Raw genomic sequence first — 15,269 nt, forward strand, 5'->3', positions numbered from 1 at the left:
GTTTTTTTGCTCGCCATAGTCTTTATGTATTGTTTAAGTCTTAGTTCTCTGATTTCTGGATTTGAGACAGTAGCATGATTGTGTTTATATATATATATATATATATATATATATATATATATATATATATATATATATATATATATATATATATATATATATATATATACATACAGTATTAATATATTTATTGCACATTCATAGACCATGGAAATACAGTAACATACTTAAATTCTTAATTTGGATGATTAAGTCGTTCTTTACGCTGCATGTCTAAAGGCACCCTGCGTCCTCCACCAAAAGATATTCTAGGTTAATTCTAGCCTAAACCCCTGACCCCAAATATATTGATATACGGTCCTTATTTTCAGCCCAGTGGCGACAGGAGAGCAGGAAGGGTATGAGGACTGGCTCAGTAACGGTAAAGCTGCAGGTCAAATCGCTGTAGCAGACAGACAGCCCTGTAAGTAGCAGGAAACTCTGCTACTGGAGAGCCGACAGAACCAATAGCGGGTTGGGTATAAGTCGACAGAGTTCATATGATTGACTAGCAGCACCAGGTCTGAACGGATCCCCAAACCATGTGGAGGTGTACGGTGAACTGCATGTGAATGCCATTGTAACCAATCACCTCGATATGAACCTGGGTCCTTTGCGTTGGGAAACCAATTGACCCAATCTCAAACCCTGCCCTATTTTCTTGATCCTCCAATCACAGCTATTGCTTCCCTTTTGTTTGTCCAAGTAAACAGTTGTGATTGGAGGTCCATTGCCTCTATGGCAGGGGTCTCAAACTAAATTTACATGGGGGCCGCTGGAGGTAGAGTCTGGGTGAGGCTGGGCCGCATCAAATATTATATATGATTTTTTATTTTTTTTTGCAAAATCAACTCTGCCTCTCTTTGTTAACTACAACAAGCAATGCTGTTTGTTATTTAAGATGAGGTCGGACTCGGCACTGACAGATTTGTGTTCATTGTGCTGCTTTTATAAAGCCTCAAATGACGGCTTACAATATTTCATGAAAGCAAAGTGTTTTGTTTGTCTACGATTTTAAAAGGTTTAAACTTTACAGCACTGACAAAGTTGAACAAAGTGCTGTACAAGTCCCACAACATTAAAAAAATTAAAATTAAAAAAATTAAAAAGTACAAAAAAAGTATTATTATAATTTTTTTTTACCTTTGGTGTCAAGTAGGGGGCCGCAAAATATCATCCAGCGGGCCACAATTGGCCCGCGGGCCGCGAGTTTGAGACCCCTGCTCTATGGGTTAGCAAAAGCTGAACCCCACCTTTGAGCAAGACACTTTACCACCTGGATTGTATTGCAGTACTGTCAAAATATCACATACTATTGTCATGGCGTCCCTGCCAGCAGACAAATTCCCAGTGGAAAGTCAAGAATTTTATTTTAAAAAGTTCCATTCCCACCTCATCTCAATGCAATCATGGGTGCTCTTCTATTGTTGAGCATCTGTATCCAATTCAGCTGATGGGGGGGGGGGGATAGAACCGACTGCATTTCTCATTTCACCACTTTTCCCTCTTCACGTTTCGGCCCGACCAATCAATTGGGCATCAAAAATGTATTCTGTTTGGACGTAGACCCATGGGTCTCGCTTCCGCTCACCATGGTGGCCCACTTTGAGACGCTATTAAGTCAGGCGGTGGAGTGATCCACTCCGGCTGTGCACCAGTTCGGGGGCCAGCTTGAGATTGGAAAGGGCTATAGCGGTCGGGATGTTAGTGTGCAAATATATGACAAAATTACACATTCCATTTAATGCTTGGCTGCCAGACAAAGAGTAATGGAATTAAAGCTGACAATCCGTCATTATGGCATCCAGTTTTCTGTTGATTGAAAGTAATTTGGCAGATTTATTCCCACCAACACTGTTCTGCAGTAGGGGAGACCGGGGCACAGTGGATCAAGGGGCACAGTGAATCAGTGGCTATTTATAGAAACTTGTACACAGGAATGCCTTGATGATGTCATCAGTGTGTGCCTCTGGTTAATCCATATCTGAAAATGTGTTTAATTTCCAGGCAACACACTTTTGTGAAGAATTGAAAGGTAATCCCCGTTTTGTACCATCAAATGTAAAATTTCGGGTTTCTTAAGTGATTCACTGTGCCCCGGTAAAAGGAGGTTGCTTTGTTTGTTGACTAACGGCAATATTAACTCCTCAATTTAACTATTTTTTATTCCAAATATAACTATATATATATATATATTATATCAATCTGTGCCATACTATTGCATGCTTTATCTGGTTTCAGAAAAATTATGTATAATATCTGGACTGATTCACAGTGCCCCAGGTAGTGATCCACTGTACCCCGTTACTGGGGCACAGTGGATCAAATATATTTTTACATTCAACCCCATCTCAGCATCTCATATTTGGCAGTTGGCAGGATATGATAGACATGTTTTATAGAGAACATATTCTGATATCAATTCCACAGTAGACCAGAACCATGCTGTCATCAAGCCAGGTAAAATGCTGAAATATAAGATTTCTGATCCACTGTGCCCCGGTCTCCCTGCTGTAAAGTGAAAATACAGCTTTTCTTAAAATGTGCACACTGTATGATTAACCATAAATCATGATTAAATGATGCACTCACAATTAACCAAGGCTATACGTAATGAGATCTGGGGCAGTTCCTAATAGTTTTTTAACTGAGATAGTTCCAAATGATTTAACAAAGGATTTAGAAAATAATCAAATATGCAATTCATTATTTGCAAATAATATTATCATAATACATCAGTGATTATTGGCTAATTATTGATAATTATAGTGTTATTAAGAGCTCTATTATGATTGTGAAAAATAGTGGAGTATAAAAAGGTTGTCTTTCACTTTACATTTATTTGTAAAAGAAAGTGTTTATCATTAAAACTTGTGACTGGTTAATTACATGACACAAAACAATAACATTTTATTGACTGATAAGAGCACAAATGCAATGACAGGTCATTGTACTTTGACTTATACAATGGTCTGTATAGCCATACAACAGTTGCAATCATATACTGCATTGTACATGGAATGAAAATACAAAGATACAATAAACATGCCTTTGATAAAAATATCTTTACAAAAATGTACATTTCTATACAACAGTTTTCAATTACACATTTCTAGAACCCTCATGTCCCAACCCAAGCATGATTCTAGTTGACTAACAGAGGGTTATTTGCAACAATCCCAACATATTTTGCCTCACTATATGATGTGATAATCTCAAACTTTATAAAATGTCAGTTTTTCTAGGTAATGTAGATTTCAAATAATTACGGCAAAGGCTATTTACAGGGCAAATAAAAGACTTTAACGGGTGAGGGATGAGTTGAAAATATCATTAAAGTGATCGGATTAAATCACAACAGTTGAAGGCAATCAGATTTTACTTTTGCAAAATAACTTGACACAACACCATAATGTTCATTAAATAACAGACTACTGGCAATAAAAGCTAAACATGTAGCACAGCCATTTCCTCAAATATATTTTGCGATACAAAAATAGTGCTAAATATTACCCATTATCATCATTCACCACACGTTTAAATTGAAAGAGCTTTTTCTTTTCTTTTTTCTCAGAGGCAGTGCTGCCAGCATGTTTTGATGTGTTTGACTGCCAGCAATAAAAGTTCTGTATGGAAAAAGAAAAATGTCTATCTATCTATTTAAACCATCAATAACATTTAACTTAACTACTATCGGCAAAAAGAAAAAAAGAAAATGTATAACCCGGGGCAATGAGCTTGATGTGAATGATTAATGAATAATAAAAAGCTGAACATTTATGACATCCAATCATTTTAACGGATTTCGAGTGACATAATTTACTTTGCAGCGTTCCATTAATCATTCAGTTAATCAGAATTGACATAAAACCAACCGTGACTATAGCCTTGAAGGGGTTCATTTGTGTGCATGGCACATTTGTTAGAAGCCTTTCCTTGAGGCTTGGAACTGAGCTTAAGTGAGGAGACTTTACATGGTGGTGCCCTTGCCTACCTCAAGGAACTCCTCACCCCCCAGTCCTCCTCACGCTCCCTCTGCTCCGGCACAGCCTACCTCCTCAAAGCCCCCAGGACTAAGCTGCACACCATGCTAGCGGCACGGTGGTGTAGTGGTTAACACTGTCGCCTCACAGCAAGAAGCTCCAGGGTTCGATTCCCGCTTGGGTACCAGGTTTCCGCGATGCCAGGTACCCAGTTGGGGGATCTCCCAGGCCTTTCTGTGTGGAGTTCGCCGTCGACTAAAGACGCACTTCTTCAACCATTATCTGAAAAAAAAAAAAAAAATGAAAAAAAAATTCTAACCTTAACTAACCTTACTGTCATGCACTTGTCCTAATAAACTAACCTACACTGTAACACGCAACACTTTGATGAATATTGTTACTCAGCTGATAGAGTTGTATCCTTCCTGATGACCTGTCGTACAGAACTTGTAAGTCGCTTTGGATAAAAGCGTCAGCTAAATGACTAAATGTAAAATGTAAATATAGAGAACATCGGCCCGTTTTGGGGATACACAGGCCGAGCAGGGGGAGAACGCACTGAGACGTGGGGGCGATGCTTCCTGGCATGGTGCCTGCACCAATGTTGGCTGGCTATCACAGGAAGCTCTCTCTGATTCAGAAACTTGGCAGGAGTTTGGAATATATGATAGAATAACTCTGCAGGGGATCCATGTAATAAATGGATAAGCTGGAGGTTATGCTATATGCTCCCGGCTATCAGCTTTTGTACTATGTGTGAAAAGGCCAAAACAAGGTTGATATCGATGCTTCCTTTAAATTGTGTTGAATGTCATACAATTTGTTAAGATTTTCATGTCTGACCAAAAAAACCATACAGTATAAAAACATAAGGCTAAATGCAAAGACATCTCTGTTGTGTACATATAGTAACAAACATGTTTCCGAAAGCAGCAACAAATGTCATCAACATCAAGAACATTCGCTTCCTTCAACACAATTCAATCACTTCTTTTTTTCTTTTTTTCAAAAAGCAATGCTTTTCGTTTCTCTCTCAAGTTTAAACAGTAACAGTGTACAACTTGTGTCAGCTTCTTGAAAAAAAAACATCAGATACACTTAAATATCTATGAACTAAACTGAAAAAAGGCAGATGCATTAAAACTGGGGGCTCTAATACATTTCTTTTTTTCGAGAAGCACGTCACATTCCAATGCCCGTCTAAATGCAATTCAACATCTCCTTCAGTGTGAAGAAAAGTGGACGGGAATCATCTAGTTTTACACAAAAAATCTGGTCTTTTCATTTTCAGTACAGCCTGTGGTCCTGCAGGTGATGACGTCGGCTTAACTCCACAGTCTGGGGAGGGGGGTGGGGGTGGTGTGGTGTGGTCTGTCAGCACCCTGGAGCGATATTGATAAAATAAAATAAAACATATAAAAACACACATCCCAGGACGAACACGTGGTTATTTATATTCTTGTAAATCTGACAAGGCTTAAGACAGACAAGAGCTCAAAGCTCGCCCGCTCTGAATGGCCGCGGAGACATCTTTGGAACCAGACAGATATTTTCTGGGAGCGTGGGACGGAGGAAAGAAGAGAGAGAGAGGGCAGTCTGCACTCTAATCCCCCTGGACATAAAACTTATTGCGGTTTCTTCCCACTGCAATTTTCCATCCTTGGCACTGGAGCACCAGCGAGCGGAACATTCATAATATTCTGCGCCCGACCTCTCAACCCCCCCAGAGGGATTTTTATGGTGTGTAAAATGTATGCTCCATGCGAGCACGTTGTGAATACGGCCACCGGTGGCATTCTAAAGCTGGAACATGTGGCTCTAGGGCTGCTCCATTATGTAAATTTGTTAAAATTGAAATCATGATTGAGAACATCATATGACGATGACTGACTTCATTCTTGGTTTGTTCTTGACCCAGGGGTGTAGGATGTCAGTGTATATCTAGAAATATAGTTTTTCTTTATCTTTCTGCTTTGTGGGCTCCAGACTTGAGAAAACTTTTCTTATCTGAATGTTACACCACCCGGGTGAAAGGACCCCTGCTGGGATAAGTCAGCGAGTACTAAGCCTACTGATGATGTGTCTGCATCATTACCCACACCCTGAGAGGCGGGTAACGGTTTACCTTAGGCCCTGCATCTCACAGCCACTTCCTACACCACAATTCAATTAGATGAATGTTGTTTATGGGTAGTTCTGGGCCATTGGGATACCATTATTACTCCCTCCGTCAAAGTCTGCATTAGCTGCCCTTCAGTGGAGCTGGCCTTCCAAATGTCATGAAGCTTATGACTTAGCAGATGATTAATGAGATGCTTGAGATGCTCAGGATGGCGTCTAATGGTTTTACCTTTAACAATGCACCCCCCCCCCCCTCCTAGGACTTGAAGAAACATCTAGGAAGTACACAGATATTGACCCAAAGCTCTTACCTCGTCTCAGTTATCAATGTCCGATACATGGTTCTCTATCTGGAAACAAGCATATAGAAAGAAGAGCATTCATTTATTATGGACATAGCATTTTCAACACAGTACCTATCATTGATTGGTTAAAAAATGTTTGGAGAGAAAGAATACTATGCAAAGGGTAAATAATTTTGATTCCAAATTAAAAGAAAATTACCAGCTATTTTTGTTTAGAAGTAGCATGTATAATTTGGTGGCAGAAAAGCATTTTTACACAAACATTTTTACAATAGCTTGGTGTACATGATGCAGCTCATAAAAAAACATGAACATGTAATATTTATAGTTCCTTTTGATGATTGCTTTATATATTTTATGAAGAACTGCAGGAGCTGTAGAGACTAAATATGATAATATTTATGATATGATAATATCAGTGGGGCGACAGTGGATCGGGAGGTAGAGCAGTCGGCTGGTAATCCGGAGGTTCCCGGTTCAATTCCCGCTCCTCCCGGGCAGCGTGTCGAAGTGTCCTTGAGCAAGACACTTAACCCCTAATTGCTCCCGATGAGCAGGTTGGCACCTTGCATGGTTGCCATCGGTGTGTGAATGTGCGAGTGAATGGGTAAAAATGTGAGGAACAAATTGTAAAGCACTTTGGATAAAAGCACTATATAAATGCAGCCATTTACAATTTACAATCTAAAAATGTTTCCTATATTGCCAAAATCACCATTTTCAACTGGGGAGCCTCATCTTAAAGATGCAGTACAATGAAAATCTTTTTATTTATTTTTTATCTTGTTGCATTTTCTTTTTAACGGAAGGTAAAAATACCCAAAATGTTATAACTGTTGTTTTTGTGAAAATTATGACGCTTTGATGTATATCCCCCTGGATATCAACAGAATCAATCCATTTCAGATAACCAATCTGTTTCCTTGAAGATATTGCATAATGTACTCTGGTTACCCCGATTGGCCACTACCCACTACGTCACTTGACATTTGTCGCAGAGCGGTACGCCTGCATGGTACAGTAGGGGTCTTGTAGCTATACTGTAGGCACTTGCAACATTGTGACAAGTGTCTCGCGAACAGAGGGCCGCGCCCCCTCAGCCTACAGAGAGTCGGCTTGTGCTCAGACAGTTCATAACAAATCAAATGGCACATCTGAATCTGAAATAAATTACACTCAGTACATTAATATTCCACTATAAGCTATTTTACGACCAAATAAAAAATATCTTTGCACTGGATCTTAAAGCTGACCAAAGGCTCAAGATGAGCAGCCCTGAGTGGACGACGACACATGATCACTATCTGTGATCAATAGCAACTTCAGGAAACAAATACATCTCCTCCACACTGCCTCAGAAAAATAATCTCTTCCATTACCAGCAAGACAAGACTTAGATCAAGGATGACTCGCCCACACTCTATTTTTCAATGGGTAATAAATATCCTGTAATAGGAAAAGCATGGTCACACTGAACCCACGGATGAACCCGGGTGAAATACAAGATCATTCTTTTGATGTAAAACCGCTTCAACTTCAAAAGCTGACATGAGATATAAGTGATTTGATGGTATCCTTAAGGCTTTTGAACAACAAAAGAGTGGCACATTAAATGAAGAAATCCATGAGCGCTGTAGATGTATCACAGAGAGGGTTTATACCCCTGTAGTCCAAATAATATATTCATCAAGCTAAAACTTCATTTCGAGAATCATCACAAAACCATCACGAGATAACCAAAACCATCACGAGATAACCATCATAAAACCATGTGCTGTTCAAACTCAGAGTTGATCCATTTCTTTAGTCACTCTTAGCTTGTGTTGCCATACAGTATCAGCACCTTTCCTACTTTCAATGTGACTTTGCAGAGGGAAAAAAGAAGAGTTGTCTTGGCTCTCATTCTATCATGTCTACCTCTACATCATGTCTTCATTTTCCACACCATTTCATGACAAGGTTTGACTTGCCTCTGTGTGCCTGGAGATCCCTGCTTTAATTACAGCCGGTGACGGTTCATGTGCGTGTGTGTGTGTGTGTGTGGGGGGGGGGGGGGGTCTGGAGAGACCTGCCTCCACTCCACTTGATCCTCCAGCTTCGACTGGGAGAAACTGTCAGCCGAGGCCCCTTCACCATTCACTCATGTGGAACCCCCCAGTCTCTCAGATTCAAAATCCATGAATAATTCTGATAAAATTAACTTTGTGACAGGGCCCAAGACTGTCTGCCCAACTTGACATCTCCCACGGTGGCTCCCTCTCCTCTCCTCTCCTCTCCTCTCCTCTCCTCTCCTCTCCTCTCCTCTCCTCTCCTCTCCTCTCCTCTCCTCTCCTCTCCTCTCCTCTCCTCTCCTCTCCCCTCCCCTCCTCTCCTTCCCCCTCGACCTCGACACCCACCCACCCTGCCACCGGTTTGCGGTTACCAGATGGTGGCTTCCATCCTCGTCGTAGTCATCCTCCCTGCCATCCGTCATCTCTCCCGCCTCCACGTCCGGCGCCCCCTCGCCGGCCTCCTCCCCGGAGTGGTCTGCTGTCTCCGACACAGAGCCCTCGTGGAGGGAGTCGCAGTTGTCCTCGTACTTTCTCTGAGCCTCTGAACGAGAGTGGGGGGTGGGGGGATTAAAGGGGCTGTAAGTGATATTTCTGTTCTACATGTTAAAATAAGTGTTAAAGGGGCTATGCACTGCTATTCCTAGCACTATTTGGGCAACTTTACACAATTCCTGTTAGTCTATTGAAGACATTTGTAAGTTTTTTTTCAAAAAAATTCATTGTTTTATATTTCTAATCAAGTACTCGAAACCATCATTTTTCAGCCTCAAGAAATCAGGCTGTTATGGCCTGGCTCCGCCCATAAGCACTTTGAGTGACAGTCAGACCACAGTCTGCACTGGTAGAGGGAGGGAGGGAGGGGGGGGGAAGAGAGAGAGAGTTCAGTTCAGTTCAGAGTTTTTATTTGCCACATGGAATAATACAATCATAGTTTCTTCATTAAAAAATCATAAATAGTCATTCCATGGACAAAAGGAGCAGGAAGAAGAATAAATCTTATAGTTATAGTTACCTGCCCCTTATTCCTAAACTAACATGTATTTTCTTAATGGTCGGCGTATAACCTTATTTACACAAATAATCATTTATACCATGAGAGAGAGAGAGAGAGAGAGAGAGAGAGAGAGAGAGAGAGAGAGAGAGAGAGAGAGAGAGAGAGAGAGAAGCCCCTCCCTCTCTCTTCCTTTTTTTCTTTCTATCACTCTCCCGTTCGGAGATGTGTGTCGCGCGGACCTCCGTGCGGCAGGTCCAGGTCCCCCCCCCCCCCAAGTGCCCCCTCTCTCCTTCTCTCTTCCTTTCTCTCCTTTCTCTCCCACTCGGCTCTCGCTGATGAGACGGGGCAACTTTTTTCTTTTCTTTCTTTCAATCTCCCGTGTGGCGCGCGGCCGGCAGGTACCCCCCCCCCAAGTGCCCCCTCTCTCTCCCTCCCTCCTTCTCTCTTCCTTTCTCTCCTTTCTCTCCCACTCGGCTCTCGCTGATGAGACGGGGCAACTTTTTTCTTTTCTTTCTTTCAATCTCCCGTGTGGCGCGCGGCCGGCAGGTACCCCCCCCCCCAAGTGCCCCCTCTCTCTCCCTCCCTCCCTCTCTCTTCCTTTCTCTCCTTTCTCTCCCTCTCGGCTCTCTCTTCCTTTCTCTCCCTCCAAAGCGCACGGCCCCGCAGCTTCTCTCGCTGTCTTTTCTAGGTAGAATGGGGGCGGGCATTAGCTCCAACCACAGAGCCAATCGCATCACTGTGCGCCTAATGACGTGACTCAGGACTTCAAATCAAAATGACCCGATTTACTAGAGGTCGAGAGGGGCTGGGCTGAATCGGAGCAATCCGCCAATATGGTATTTAGACCCTAAAACACATTGATACGAACTCCTATTACTATAATACAATGCTAGAGACTGAAAAATGACATTTATAATGCATAGCCCCTTTAAGTAGCTCTACATTCCGACAGCCACCACTGATATAGATCGTCTGGTCAGTAACATGGGTCCCTCCACTCTGCAGTCAACACAAAATAAATGTTCTGGAATCCTACTTTATCCAATCAGGAGAGAGAACTCTCACTGCAAAAATGGTCTGACAAAAATAATAAATAAAAACAAATACGAGCTTGAAACAAGTCAAATAATCTGACAGTGCAGTAAGTTAAAATATCTAGGGTTCTCTCTCCTGATTGTATAAAGTGGGACGGGATACCAGGAAATGTATTTTGTGTTTACTGCAGAGCGGAGGGACTGGGATACCCATGTTACTGAACAAACACTCTATATCGGCGATGGCTGTCGGAATGTAGAGCTATTTAACACTTGTTTTAACAAAAAACGTTAAGAACAGGAGGACACTGTACAAGGAGAAAAAACTCTCGATACCAAACGGACGTTGATAATTTATGATATATACGGTACATAGATAGCCTATGGAAGAGATGGATAACATGTACAGGAATTGGCGGTAATCCGATGACAAAGAAGAGGGAGCTGTAATGCTTACAACACAGTGATCAGATTACAGACGGACAGATTGTTAATAAGAAGATAAGAATAAACGTTATTGTCCCAGAGGGGAAAATTTACTTGGAACATCAGTGCTGCATCATTCTGCGATAACAGTGTAAACAAAGAAGAAGAAAAAATATATAAAATCATTCATTTATTCAGTTAGTAAAAACAAAAGGACTTCAGACAAATATGACAATACATAGAGACGTGCAACCATAATACATAAGTAGGTAAACTCATTTCAAAAAGCTTCATATTGCACCCTGCCCTAATTAAATTACAACAGATTAAGACTTGGACAAGAAAGAAAGAAAGAGGTGACAGCCCACTGTTAGGTGGCACCTCAAAGGCATCTACCTCTAGTATTATTTAGGAGAGCGATGGATGTAGGAAGGAAGGAGAGCTTGTAGCGGTTGCTCTTATATCTACTTGTTCTTAATTGTTGGATTACCCAGAAACTTGTTTGAAGGGGGAAAATGCATTTGCATTGTATGATCATCGGTGTGAACATTGCTTTTACACATCTCGCAACAATGGTTGAGAATGGCTGTTGAAAAAGAGAACACTATTCAAATTGCAATTTGAGTAAAAAAAAATTATCTAAAGTCATCGTCAAATAATCAGATTGCATTACTGTGGATTACAAAGAAACCTTGCATTGTATTTTTAAAAGCAACATTCCCAATGTTGGTATGCTGACAAACCTAAGGTCCACCTGCTGATAATGCAGTTGGTGTGTTTGTCTGAATGACCTATACTATGCATCCCCTGCTATACTGTACGATGTCCTCCAATGTAGGGCATCTATAAAGACCTCTCATATAAAGCCAGCATGGCGCTGACACCCGTCTAGCGCTATGACAGAGCGCCGGGGGCTCTTATCTCCCCTACTGTCAGGAAGACTGATGACTAGCGGGTGCTAATTTCCTTCCCTCAGTAGTGGGTGTTACTGTTGTTGTTGTTGTTGTTGTTGTTGTTGTTGTTGTTGTTGTTGGGCTATAGGGTAGCCCTGTGTGCTTCCTCACCGGACTCTGCTCTCTGCTGCTTCTCGATCTTCTCCAGGCGGCCCAGCAGAGCATCGATCTTCATCTTAATCTGGGTCAGCTCCCGCTTGATGGTTTGGAGCTGGTCGGTCTTCACTGCTGAGACACACCAAACACGGACAAATAAACATCTACTGTATTTATTACCATGGTACCTTTTTTTCCCCTTTCTATTCTTTATTTTCTTTATAAGTTTCCTCCTGTTTTCATTTGATCCGTTTTATAAGACTCTCACTGATACCCTTTCATGCGCAGCTTATCAACAGACCAAATGTTATCATATTCAATACTCTTTATGGTATAATTTCATCAGCCTAAATGACATTTTCATCAGGGGTGCACATCTCAATCTAGCCTACGGCAAAGGGGATGTGAACCTGCTGCTTTCAATTTGGAGATTAGTATGTGGCTGATATCCACCATTCTGCTCAATGCTGTTCAATGATTTATTTCCATCGGTGCCAGTAACTCTATACAGTGTTTGCACTGGAAGAAAAAGCAACAGAGATGTATTCTTATTCTTTAGTTGACTGACTGAGGTCTTGATACAAGGACAGAGACTTCAAGAATGTATGTGAATATACCATGCATGTATATGGTAAAACATTTCAAATGTATTTTTTTGTAGATAAGAAACATACATCATAGTCAATGACACATTTGAAGAAATTAATCAGATGAATGTATGAATGTATCCTTTGCAGTTAATATATTATAATATAAAATAATATAACGTTGCCCATAGCGACTCCACTCAGTCACTGTATCTCCCAAGATATTTGACATTTATTACCACAGCATCACATCACTAATCCGAACCACACAGGAATTGCCAGTAATGTCGGACTGATTAAAATTGCATTACACCCCAGCCTCCACCTACATTAGTCCATTCCATCATCATGATATGCCGTCTACTCTGCATCCCGTCCGTAAGCCGGTATGTAATATTGGCAGTATACCCCAGCTTGTGTGTCTCTCAGGCTCTGTTCTGTATGTACTCGTGGCAAGTTTTAATATTTGCACTCCCAGGCGAGATCTGTTGCATTCATTTGGGCTGGGAACATGTCAAAGTCGAGTCAAATGTATTTGTATGGCCAAATATCTCAACATATGTCTCCACAGGCTTCATAAGCCCACATGACAATGGAACGGCATCCCATTGAAAGAGCTGTACCACTCCCTACACTGTCAAATAGAACTGTATAATCTTGTTTATATTTAATCTTTAAGACAAAAATGTCCCTGGCGGAATTAACATTCAGTTGAAATTTGATTTTGATAGTCACTATCTTTAGAACAAGAAAATATATTACCAACAGATACATTAATAAACAGTCAACTCGGGTCATTCTTAACTAGATACTCTGTGTTAACCCTCCATCAATCCTCCTTCAGAGCAGATCTTACTACTTCCTTAATTCTAAAATATGATAATGTGTCACACGCTTTTGATAAAGTTGATAATTTCCTCTTCCTATGTATATTTATTATTAAGTATTTAAGTATTAACTTTTATCTAGTTTATTATCTACTATACCTTTATGTATTTATTTTATTTATATTACTCTGCCTGTACCTCCCCTCCCCATCCCCGTTCTGATATGACCCCTGAATTCCCCCAAGGGGATTATAAAGAGCCATCTTATCTTATTTTAAGTATTGGAATTGATCCTAATGCCTGGAGATGGTTCAACGACTACGTTTCTGACAGACAGCAGTGCATAAAGTGGGTAATGTTCAGTTCGAGTTTCTTCCTCACAAGGTTCAATACTAGGGCCCGTTCTGTTCACTATTCATATTAATTCTATTGTCTTGTCTTTACAAACTTCTAATATGCAGATAACACTATTCCATACTGTTGGACTGACTCTATTGCAAATCTGCAGCTTTCTTTTCAACACTACCTATATTTAATGTCTTCATATTCCTGCCTATACCTGTACCTCCCCAAGGGGATCGATGAAGGAATATCTTATCTTTGCAGGGTGCACTTCTAGATCTCAAACCTGTGTTAAATGCTGATAGACTGTTCAAAATATAGTCTGTTCTCCAGAGCTAAGTAAATTGATTTCAGTACTCTCCCACATTGTAAATATTTAGAAGGATTACTTCTGGATTGATGATAAAGTCACTTTTAGATCACACAATGAGAAAAGATTTGAGAACAAATAAGATGGCTCATTTCAATCAACTATACTTACTGTATAATTGTATTATTATTGATTTTTTGTTAATGTTAATATTATCATTGCATTCATATATTTTAAATGGTTTGTTTTATGAATATTTGCATGTACTCTGGTCACTCTAGAAAACAGGATATCAATAGCAATGTTACTTTACCCAATTTAAATAAAGGTTTATCCATTTTCAACATTCCAAAAAAAAACATTCATATCCAAGTGTTTTCTTTTAGTTCACGAAGCAGGTTCTGAGTGGCAATCTCAACGATAAGTGAGTGTTTTGAAAATAAATAAGAACCCTACTTGCAACAAATTGTTGTCGGCTGCCTTTTAAGTAATTACATTTATCCCATGTTGATTTTCGGTCCAGCTTTTAACTCTTTAAATGCCATGCCTGGTTTTCCATTTTACCGCTTGAATGCCACCATCCGCGCCAATGTTAACGTTAATATCGCCTAATCTATGTTTTAAATTATGGCTATGTGTCTAATCTGCCCATCGCATTATCAAAGACTATGTTCCAGACAGTGCTGTGAAGGCAGATTGTTTTTTTATCGCGTCGTTGCCGTTTCAGAGCAGTTAGAAAAGCCCCCGTTTTGATATAAAAAACAACTCATTCTGGAGCATTCTATGAAAATCGTCTTTTAGTGGAATATTCCACAACGTTGATATTCGTCTGCCTTTTTATGAATCGTTTTCAAATAAACGCTAGATGATCAATATTATACGTGCACGCACGCACATTACGGCCGCGCGCGGACAATCGCCTTGTTGATTTCCTCTCGGACTTTTACAGTGAAAACGAAAGAAGAGATTTCACAAAACAGCTTATAACTTCATCAAAATTACTCTGATTATCCTACCACTGATAACACAGAGTCCTTACCTGACATCAGATGGTATCCAACTGGTATATTCCAATTCCTGATCACCATTCGAAAAAATCGATACGTGTATGGATCCAACGCGACACAGTGGTTCTCCATGATCCGCGGAGATCTGAGGCTCCAGAATGAACTCTAGTAACCCCGGCTGGATCAGTGAACTG

The 15,269-nt window shown here is 40.6% G+C and overlaps 1 protein-coding gene across 1 annotated transcript in view; it reads right to left on the bottom strand.

The window, feature by feature from the left end:
* Positions 1-2,922: 2,922 nt before the first annotated feature.
* The window catches only part of ralyl (RALY RNA binding protein like), a gene marked incomplete at its 5' end in the record, with an annotated part of 216,092 nt that continues 203,745 nt past the window's right edge, over positions 2,923-15,269 (bottom strand). Inside the window, 4 exons of the mRNA XM_084325567.1 lie at positions 2,923-5,404; positions 6,455-6,493; positions 8,871-9,040; positions 12,018-12,131. Coding sequence (XP_084181693.1) covers positions 6,461-6,493; positions 8,871-9,040; positions 12,018-12,131 — 317 coding nt within the window. The 3' untranslated portion in view covers positions 2,923-5,404; positions 6,455-6,460. The remainder of the gene's footprint in view (positions 5,405-6,454; positions 6,494-8,870; positions 9,041-12,017; positions 12,132-15,269) is intronic.

Source organism: Notolepis coatsorum, assembly GCF_963971535.1.
Source record: "Notolepis coatsorum genome assembly, chromosome: 12".
In the NCBI taxonomy this organism is placed as follows: Eukaryota; Metazoa; Chordata; class Actinopteri; order Aulopiformes; family Paralepididae; genus Notolepis; species Notolepis coatsorum.